The 10,676-nt window shown below is 43.7% G+C and overlaps 1 protein-coding gene across 1 annotated transcript; it reads left to right on the top strand.

Annotated features, from left to right (window-relative positions):
* Positions 1-484: 484 nt before the first annotated feature.
* elfn2b (extracellular leucine-rich repeat and fibronectin type III domain containing 2b) lies at positions 485-3,717 on the top strand (the record flags this gene model as incomplete). The annotated part of the gene is made up of 2 exons (XM_084571428.1): positions 485-823; positions 1,146-3,717. 2 exons carry the CDS (start codon positions 485-487, stop codon positions 3,663-3,665), a joined length of 2,859 nt encoding a protein of 952 aa, XP_084427554.1. The 3' UTR covers positions 3,666-3,717.
* Positions 3,718-10,676: the final 6,959 nt, after the last annotated feature.

Below are 10,676 nucleotides of genomic sequence, written 5' to 3'. Positions count from 1 at the left end.
GCGTTACATCCGTTTTGCTAAGGTTTGAATTACATTTTGTAGATCCACAAATCAAGATTGTTTATAGTAATTCTTCAACCCATCTGTGCAAAAAGAACCGGCAATATAACACCAAAATATGTCTGTTTTGTTCTGTTCCCCTCTACAGATCCTGCAGATTCTTCCAAGGATCCATCCGTGAACTGAATCCTAAGAAGAGAGCATGAAGGCCAGTTGTGTCACCTCACGCTGCAGTCAAACTAGATATGACATAATTTGGGTCCCCTGCTAATCTCCACGATGCTGAGACTGGCATTGTGAAGCTTCAACCCCTTTTTTAGCACCTGACCCGGACCCATCTCCTCTTCTGAAATCCTTCCTAGCAACTGTTGTTGCTTCCCTTGCTCCTTGCTACACACTGTCCTTCCTTTCCTGTCTGCACATCCACCTCCCTCCTATCAACGATTTTCCTTTTTTTCCTCTCCTTTTTTATTTCACTGGCATCATGCATGGTTCTGCCACCTCCTCTCACCTCTTTCTTATTCTTCCCTCCCTCCTATTCTTCTCCTATTTCCCCAACACGGCCAACGGGGACTGCTGGCTCATTGAAGGGGACAAAGGCTATGTGTGGCTGGCTATATGCAGTCAGAACCAGCCGCCGTACGAGACCATCCCCCAGCACATCAACAACACGGTTCACGACTTGAGACTGAATGAGAATAAGCTGAAAGCTGTGCTCTTCAGTTCCATGTACCGCTTCACCAACTTGACCGACCTCAACCTCACCAAGAATGAAATCAGTTACATCGAGGACGGAGCCTTTGCAGGTCAAGCCAATCTCCAGGTGAGGAGGAAATGGGATACAGCTCACAACGCATTCTTTTTAGCTACTTCCTTGAAAAAGAATGATTTATTTTGAATAGGTTCACAGAAAAGTAGGTGCATAATTCTTTAACATTTCAAAAGACTTCAATTTATTTTATAATTGAGTCAGACCAATTGTTGTTCACGGTTTTTGCTGAACAATAATCAATGTTATAATTTCTCTCAGTAAAGACAGTTTCAGGGCTATCACTAAGAAAGTACAAGTAATAAAAAGAAGGAAAAAAAATCAATGAAATCAATCTTTGATAAATGCCCCAATGCTTTTTTTGTATTTTCTCCAGGTTCTTCAGCTGGGCTACAACAAGTTAACAAACCTAACAGAGGGGATGATGAGAGGACTCGGGCGCATGCAGTGCCTCTTCCTGCAGCACAACCTCATAGAGGCTATTGCCAGCAATGCATTCTGGGAGTGCCCCAGCCTCAGCAGCATTGACCTGTCATCCAACAAACTGGCCCGCATCGACCCGTCCACGTTCACGGCCCTCAGTCGGTTAATGGTGTGTGAACTGGCGGCGAATCCATTCCATTGCGGCTGTGATCTCTATAGCTTCCTAACCTGGTTGGAGTTCTTCAACAATGTCTCACACACCTACGACCGCCTCCAGTGCGAGACCCCCCGGGAAATGTTCGGCTTCCCCTTGCTCAGTCCCATTGCTGCCGGTCACGCCGGTCGGAATGCTAAAAACATTTTGTACCATCACTGCCGGGATGGTGTGATGATCCCAGGAATGACCTCGCTCCCCCCGGATCTGGATGGTCCTTCTGGGATTGGACCGGAGATGTTCGGTGGTGTGGGACCATACCACCAGCCCACCACCTCTTCGTCATCTACCGATGACAGCTTCAGCCCCAGCATTAGGCTCCAACATGTCTCTCTGTCATCAGCCTCTCTTCTTGTGAAGATCCCGAAGCCCTACAGCAAGATGTATATTCTAACACAGTATAATCACACATACGTGTCTGATGTCATGAATTTGAAGAACAAGAAGGAGATGATCACCCTCAACAAGCTCAAGCCGCACAACAATTACACCTTCTGTGTAGCATCCATCCGCAACTCTCAGCGCTATAACCACACCTGTCTCCAGTTTTCTACTCGGGGTCCGCCTGAAGACATTCTCCCCAAATCTTCCACCACTACTCATTATATTATGACCATTGTTGGCTGTCTGTTTGGCATGCTCATTGTCTTAGGATTCGTCTACTATTGTCTTCGTAAGAAACGGATGCATGACGAGAAGAAGAAATCCATCTGTGTCAAAAAAACAATACTGGAAATGCGTTATGGGCCAGAGGTGGCGGCAGCAGTAGCAAACGATCCATCAGCCGTCCACAAGCTTCAGGAACAGTCCCGGGAACATCATCAGTATCAGCATCACCATGGAGGAAAACTGCCCATGTCCACCTCCTCAAGCTCTGGAATGCTCCACTCAGCAAATACCACTTCCTCAAGACTTTCTTCTATCCCGCAAGTGGAAAAGATGGCCACGGCCTTTTCAGAGGCCATGTCTACAAGTAAAGGAAACTATATGGATGTCAGAACTGGAGGGGCAGGGATGGAGAGGGTGGGAGATGGCGGGCATGGAGGGATGAGGGGAGAAAACTTGAGGGACCACGATGGATCGGATCTTGGCGATGACTCTGATGATGATGGACATGGCTCTGCATCAGAGATCTCCACCATTGCCATGGAGGTGGACAAGGTCAACCAGATCATTAACAACTGCATTGATGCACTGAAACTGGATGCAGCAGCAGTTGCTGCCTCGGCGGCCTCTACTAACCCTACAGCTTCCTGCAATCCCACCTCCCCACCCCCCACAAGCACATCCTCTCTTACACGTGGCCTCATTCCACTCTCTCAAGGGATGACAGATGCATGCCAGGTAATTGCTCCCAACAAAATACCACCTCCACCTCCACTCCCTGCCTTGAATGCCCCTCTCTCTGAGCGCCCGGGGATCAGTGGTGGCGGCTTTGTCATGTCTCCCCCTTACAGGCCCCCTCCTCCTGCCACCGCTGTACGTCCTATTCAGCGCCAAATGAGCGCGGATGCAGCCGTGGTTATTGTAAATGCTGTGAAGAAACAGTGCAGCACCACATCTTGTAGCTCCATGGGTCGAGACAGAGAACGTGGAGGAGCTAGGGTGTACAGCCTGGATGTTCCTGAGCCAAGGAGCCCAGATGCCTGTAATCAACAGCAGCAGCAGTATCCAGACCGAGCTAGTCCTGTGGGCTGTGGGGAGCCACTGGAGAGGCTGCCTTTAGTGGGGGGTGGGAGCTGTGGTGGAGGGGGTGGTGGTGGTTGCGACAGTGGTGGTGTTGGTGCCCAACATCAGGACAGCCAGAAGGCACACCATTACCATCAACAACAACAACAAATACAACAGCAGCAGCAGCAGCAGCAGCTGGAAGTGCAGCAGGACTACCACTGCTCGGAGCACCGCCACTCCGTCCCAGCTCTCTACTATGAAGGGTCCCACCAGGGCTCCCCAGCCCAGCGAGTTTCCTTCCTAAAGCCCCTGACGCGCTCCCGCAGGGATGCAGCATCTTACTCCCAGCTTTCGCCTGCCCGCCACCATTCCAGTTACTCTGGCTACTCCTCCAGCCCAGAGTACTCCTCCGAGAGCTCACTGCGAATCTGGGAGCGCTTTCGTCCCTACCGGAAAGGGCAGCGTGATGAGGCCTGTTATGTGACGGCTGGAAACGCGCTTCGAAAAAAGGTGCAGTTTGCTAAAGGCGAGGACCTGCATGACATCCTTGATTACTGGAAAGGTGTGTCAGCTCAGCAGAAGCTGTGACTGACGGAGAGCAAGGACCACAGTTAAGCATGGTGGGAAAGGCTTCAGATACTTCTCCTGATCAGCCTCTGGGTCCGAGAAGCCATTTGAAGTTCATGGGGAGAAATATGTGGGACACAATTTTGCCTTTGGGTCTTTTTTTTGTTTTGTTTTGTTTTGTTTTGTTTTTTTGGCATGCTAGGTGTATAGAATATTGTGCTAAAAGCAAGGACTGTGAAACTGTGCCTGGGATTTGAGCTTCATTACAGTGTTTTATTTTACACTTCATTGTAGCACCTTTTTCTGGATCATTCTTTAGTGTTTGTGGGTTTCATCCTTTACAGTACAGGGAGCAAATGCCAACTGTATAATTTTGTACAATCCAAGTGATCACGTTTTGTGACCATCTTTATATCAGTGCCATGTTTTCATCTGTGCGTGATCGCAGAGGGTAAAACGATACCCTTTGTTTAAATCTTATGTAATCCAAGATGTGTCCTGTTTTGTTCCGGATGGCGCATCGGTTTGTAGCGTCCGCATTGAATATGTTTAGACTTCTAAGTGAAGGGAGGCTGTGATGGGGTGAGATCTGGGCTCTGTTGCAACTGACATCATGCAGATTAGTGAACAGAGATGTCAAATGCAGGCCCTGTCTCTCCTCTCTGAGATCCTCCTCGAGGCGGAGCTATTTGCATTTCAAAAGCATCTGTCACACAGATAACGGTAAAGAAAGGAATATATGAACACTGAGAAAACAGTCAAGTGGGCTTGAAGAAAAACACAGGAGACATTAAAGTGGAACCTCAGCCTGAAACACTGCAGTGATTGCATAGGAAGGTGTTAAACACATCTTTAACTAACGCTCTCGAAAGGTTCAATGAGTGGAGTAAAGGATGTTCTCCCACAACTGTCCTCAACAGCATTTGTCTAAATAATGGAAGCTGTAAAGAGGACAAATTAACCTACCTTTTAGATGTTATATACCTGATGAACAATAGATTAATTTAACAGTAAAGACTAAATAAAGTGATAAATGAGCTCTTTACAGACAGCCACAAGAGATACGATCCATATGTGACAGAGAACAAGAGAAAATAAAAGCATGATGGGGGTATAAAGGAGAAAGAAACGTGATCAAGGGGTCAAATAGGGATGCAAACAATTTTCTACAGCCACCGTTAAGTAGACTGCGAGCACGTTATGGACAAAATCTATTTTAACCATTCAATGTGAGCAGCACGGTACATTCCAAATCCTTTCTCCGACATAGAAAACTGAGCGAGGCACAGAGGGGAAAGGACACTTCTAATTACTGCCAATGTGTCTGTTCTGTTCTGGGAATGAATGCTATTGCTGTCTGATAATTGATAACTTAATTAACCGACTCGTGACAGGCATGTCCGCTTGCACTTTATGCCTCATGATTGTGTGTGGCTGTGTGGTACACAGTGGTTGTTGTGAGCGGGTGTCGGCATGCCTTGTCAGATTATACTCTATGTGCCCAAACGGAAATTAATACTTGTCAATATGTTGCCCGGTGACTGGTCGTCTGAACAATCCTAGATAATTAATGGCATGTACAAATGTACAGATGTCATCCGTGATCAATGTATTCTCCTCATGTGCGTCACATGACAGTGATGCTACACAGCCATCACCTAATCTTTACTCATGTTAGCATCATCTGGCCTTTTTCTATCCAAATGGTCTACTTGTGGTAAAATGATCGCGTGGTGGATAAATTATCACATCATCTGCAAACAATCAGAGACATCCTACCCTAATAATGTGAAAACTGATTTTAGACGTCCTTGCTTCACTTTTTCTTTTCATAGCCGTGTTAAATATGTTATGTATCTTCACTTTATACTGGAAATAATCATGTGGTCGGCCATTTTTACAGCTTTCAAGGGTCCAACGGGATAAAGGTATACTGTGAGCGGGTTACTGCTCCGTTTTATTAAATGAGGAGACCTAGAAATTGGTCTTGGATAGCATTTATGAACACTGCTTTTTATTTCTTTTTGTCTTTGTTATTTTTTATTTTTTTTTAGCACATAAATGAATCTGAATAAATGCAGGTTGAACAGGAGTGATATGCAAAAGTTTACGTACCTCCATACGGATCTGTTTTTTGGATTTTAATTTTTTTTTTTTTACTCCCTTTGTTTCGTGAAACATTTCCCCAAGTTTTATTAAAGGGCGAGTCCATGATTATTATTATTATTGTTATAACCATTATTTAAGTTTTTTATACTACTCTGTCCTTTCATCCGAACATTCAATTAAAATGGCGCTATGTTTCTGGATGATGATGCTGTTGGTATAAAACCCCTAACATGCATTGTGCCTCTTTGTGATTGAGCCCTCTTCATCTTCTTTGAGAACTGTGTGTTATAGATCTTCCTAATTAGCTAAGTCCCTCTCTTACTTACCAGTTAGCCTTTGCTCTTCCCCTCATGAAACCTATTCTTTGCTCTTTGCCCGGTAACTTAGCTAGTCCCCTCGCACTAAGCTGTTGGTGGCTGTGGGATCAGAAGTGGGATGCGACCCTTTGGATATTTTTTTTCCAGGACTGAAGGACAAGGAGATTGCAGGGGCTCCTATTTGTGAGTGCAACAAGAAATTTTTTTTTTTTCTAACTACATGCCTGTTAAAATGGGCTTCCAAGATAATGCCTTTGCGCCATCACGGCTTTTCCCAACTAAGCTCAAAAAAAAAAAGCCTGAAGAGGAACATTAATGGACTCGCCCTTTAAGATACCGACACAGTCAGGGTCATATGCCGTGGATTTGTTGGGTCCACCTAAGCTCAATGTGCCCACTGTTATCTTTTAGTAACTGCGTATCTGGGATGCGCCACCTCATCCGCCTTCTTTCTATGATAGATCACGGTATCGTACAGTCCTGGAAATTTTTAGAATTCTCCTGTTGTCTGAAGTCTCCAAAGGTACATGCAACTGTGACTCCCCAAAATCAGAGGATTTGTTCTTTGCTTGAACGTTCTAGGAGTATCTAATCCTACAGAAGGAACTTGGTGCGTTTTAACTCCCCAACTGCCAAAAGAAGTTTACAGAAATGGACACAGAGGAGATGAGCATGAGCAGGATGGAGGTCGTCATTTCAGCTGCCATTTACATTTTATATAATGTGACAGGAAATACGGCTTGTTACTACTGTTTCCATGGACGACTTTTTAATTTCATGCATTCTCTGTTTTAATTAACACATGTAACACACTGAGGTGTTTTTCAGGAAATAGATTTTCAGGTGTTCAGTGCTCTTCTGCTCATTCGCCTGTTTCTGTCATGATACAGGACACCTTCAAAAAGTGCCAAAATTTGTCTTTATTATTTTCAGTTCAAGATGAGTGCCATCACTGCAGTTGGAGAGGGGATATCAAGTTTCTCGTTAATGGTGACTTTTAAAGCAGCTGCCAAAACTTAGTCACACTGAATGGAAAAGAAAAAATACTGTATACGTTTAAAGTTGATGAAAATCTATAAAGACAGAACCGCACTCTTAATTGTTTATTATTATTGTTTGCAAAGCACTAATTGCAGTTTCAGACTTAATAGTTGTGTTAATTGGCCTTTCTGCTTCAGGGGAAATTAATAATTTTTCATCTGGGCTTATTGGAGAAGAGGATGCAATTAAATTGTCACTCTGCAAGCTTTCGATGAAAAAACGCGCACGCCGGTTTATCTGTTGAAGTCGGACTGAATAATCAGTCAGGTGCGTTAATTACAAACTCAAGCAAGACCACAAATGTTTCTCAAGAACCTGCATTTGGTCCAAAAACAAAACCAGCGTCCCTTTTTTTTCCTGCCCATACCCTCTGTAAACCCCTGGAGGGTGGCTCACCCAGAGATGGATGGTCCTTTTTGTAGCGTCGTCCTTGTTGTTTGTCTCAGAGCCACGGGAAAGCCAGACGTGTGAAAGCCACCTAATGCGCTATTAAAGTTTAATCCTTTTGTAAGAGGCTGGCTTGGTTTACCTCCCCTGTGTCTGTGTACCGCCACAAAAATCACAGACGTCTTCAGATTCTAATATGTTGCCGTAATCCTCCCTCTGGCACAAAGCAAATTGATTTCCTAAAGAATGAATCAGTGTCCAAAATGTGGAGTGGATTTATCTCTAATTACAAAACGAGTAAAATGCATTAGAGCACAGTAAAAACACAAAACATTGTAATTTAAAGTTAAACCTAAAGTTAAAGCCTTAATAAGCAATCATCATCATTTAAGGGTCAGGAAAGGAAGCATCAACGTTCATATAGGTATTAACAATGCAAAGGGTGATTGATAAGTTTTACTTTAGGCAACAGGAGACGAAATGTACATGCATGTGCAGTCCAACTCTTTAAGTGGTATAGTAGTAACTTAATGACTTTTGTGCAGTTACTTTAGTCTCCAAGGTTTATCACTCAAAGAGGTACACAAGGGCCACAACACTAGGCGACGGTATCCTGTAGCATAGTGAAGAAGTGGGCCGGTGAATTCCAGTAGACAGAGCTCAGAGGTCACCATTTTGACCATTTTGCTGATCATTTTTTATTTTTAAGTCTTAGACGCAAACTTCCGTAAAGAAGGTGCTCCAAAACAGCCGAACTAACAGCGTATTCACATTGTCCTCAGAATTCCCAACTTCCCAAGCTGGGAAGTCCTTTGTTGGACTTGGTGTGCTCAAGCATTTATTTCAGATTTGAGATTCAAGACGTTGCACAGTGAAAACAGTAGCTTAGACCATACTATTAAATTCTTACTTTGCAAGTATCTTTACTAACAACACCACCTAAATAAAAGTAATATACGTGCAACAGCCAAGATGGAAGTTTTGCACCAAGCATTTTGACATTCATAGCTGTTTTTGGTGTTTGCGTGAAAACGAAAAGCAGAGGAAACAGATCAAGGAAGGCATCTGTGTTTCAAACGGAGGCATGGTAACCCTAAAAAATATTATGGCATATGGCCGCGTGAGAGGCTTGAACTTGCAGCTGCCATTGGACAAAACACAGAACGTTTACCAACTTTGGTTTTGGGTTAGTGACGTACACCCTGTTTTAAGCGCACCTCAACACCTCACAAAGTCGTCTACCAAAATTTTTGTTCAGATTCAGGGGGTGTTCAATTATTCTGAGATCATACGAGCGCACATTAAGTGTGGACCACCTTCTACTTTTGGCCACAAGCTTATCAATCATGTCATGATGGCAGAGGGCCGGCTTTATCATTCGGTGATCAAAGAAAAAACAGTCAGACCCAGAAATACCGACATGTTTTATAACCCATTTAGCTTCCTTTTCCCTTTTATATGCCCTTGCCCTCCTTGCAACATGCCTGCACACACACACACACACAACAAGGACACACAAAAATGGAACGTAAATAGTGAGTCAGAATGAGTCACAGGATTGAGTAAAGCAAAATGACTCTCTTCCTGAAAGGCAGGTAACGGGCAAGGTCTTCAGAGGAGAGGGTAGTAGGGTGGATTTGGGCTGAATGCAGGCAGACATCTGGGATCAAACATGCGAAAGCGTGGCTACAATAAAAAAAAAGTTACCATGCACGAGTCAGTGCTCACATAAACACATGCATGCATGACAGAAGCACATTATGGAAATATTCTCGCAGCTGAAAGCCACTCTCCAAGGCAGGCAGCTTCATTTCCACTTAATTTTTGAGACAGGTGACAGGCAGATATTAGCACTGTCAGTCTGGTTGTGAAACCTTTCATTTGGTATCTTTAGACCGTTTTCTTCGAATAGCCTATTAAGTCCATTAGCTTAATGTGTGGGAGATTAGCCCGCGTGCCAAATTTGATAAATGGAAAACTATTCGCCGTGTCTCCTCGTGATAGCCGCAGAAAGGCTTGTGTGATAAAAAATTAAATGCATGCCATACTTTGTGAAATTGTATTTGTCCAATAATGAAAAAATGAAGTCGGTTGAGACAAATGAAACTTGTCTCGGCGTGACCGGCTTCTTGGTGGCTAAGAGACGCAGCTGTGACGGGCCGAGCACTGCCAGGAGTTCCCTTTCCAACTGCCAAGCACTCAAAAAACACACATATAAATCAGAATGTATTAGACTACTCGTGCTATCCCTAAATAAAAAAGGGTTTCTGAGCAGAAGAGCATCTGATGATCCTGCTAAGCCGAGATGGGCTAAGGTTTGCCACCGGATTGGACCCAGTTTCCAAAGATGGACAAAGGATCTGTGAAATACCTGTGAATTTTGTACACTAGATAAAACAAAACAAAAAAAATAATACTAATGTTAAAAATGCTTCTCTGGATGTTTTATACTGAGCCTGATCTCTTGATATGTCCGTGTGTTTCTCTATTTTCAGTTGGTTGTTCGTCTTTTCGTTTTTAATTTTTGTGGGGGGGTCTTCTTTTGAGGGGCGGCGGGGAATTGTTGGGAATCAAGGGACCGACTTTTAGTACCTGCAATGATAAATGTTATAAAGGTTTGGGGACAGAGAAAGCTTAACATAGTGTACTACATACAGTAAAAGAAAAAAAAGTTGTTATATTTGCATGATTCCCTGTATTTTTTTGAGAGACAAAAATATATTGTTGTGTACAATGAGTGGACGTACGTACATTGAAAACAAAAACTATAGGGGCTGAAATACAGTATCGTCAAGTACCTTTGATTTGAACATCAAGGTTTTGTTCTTTTTTTTTTAATTCTCAGTGATGTTTTATATTTACATTCTTGCCTATGCTGTTTTTCATTTGGGTGATTGTATTATATACCGACTCTGGGGGAGTAAAAAGGTTTAATGCCGGGGGTTGTTTACATCCATCTTCCCATTTTCTCCTTCATTACTAAGAGGATGCGCCATAACAGACATGCAAAGCTATCTCCTCTGCACATCGCAGCTCCTCTCAAACGTCCCCTTCACGGAAATTATATCACAATGCGCATTCAAAGAAGAGCGTGCATAAGTAACACAACCGCACACAGTGATTTAGTCTGAGGGCCTTAACCGAATCTCAATCCATCAGTTAGAAGTCGCAAATTGAT

This window comes from Chelon labrosus (genome assembly GCF_963514085.1).
Source record: "Chelon labrosus genome assembly, chromosome: 21".
NCBI lineage: Eukaryota > Metazoa > Chordata > Actinopteri > Mugiliformes > Mugilidae > Chelon > Chelon labrosus.
Note: the sequence above shows the minus strand (reverse complement) of the source record. Positions and strands in the feature narration are given on the sequence as shown.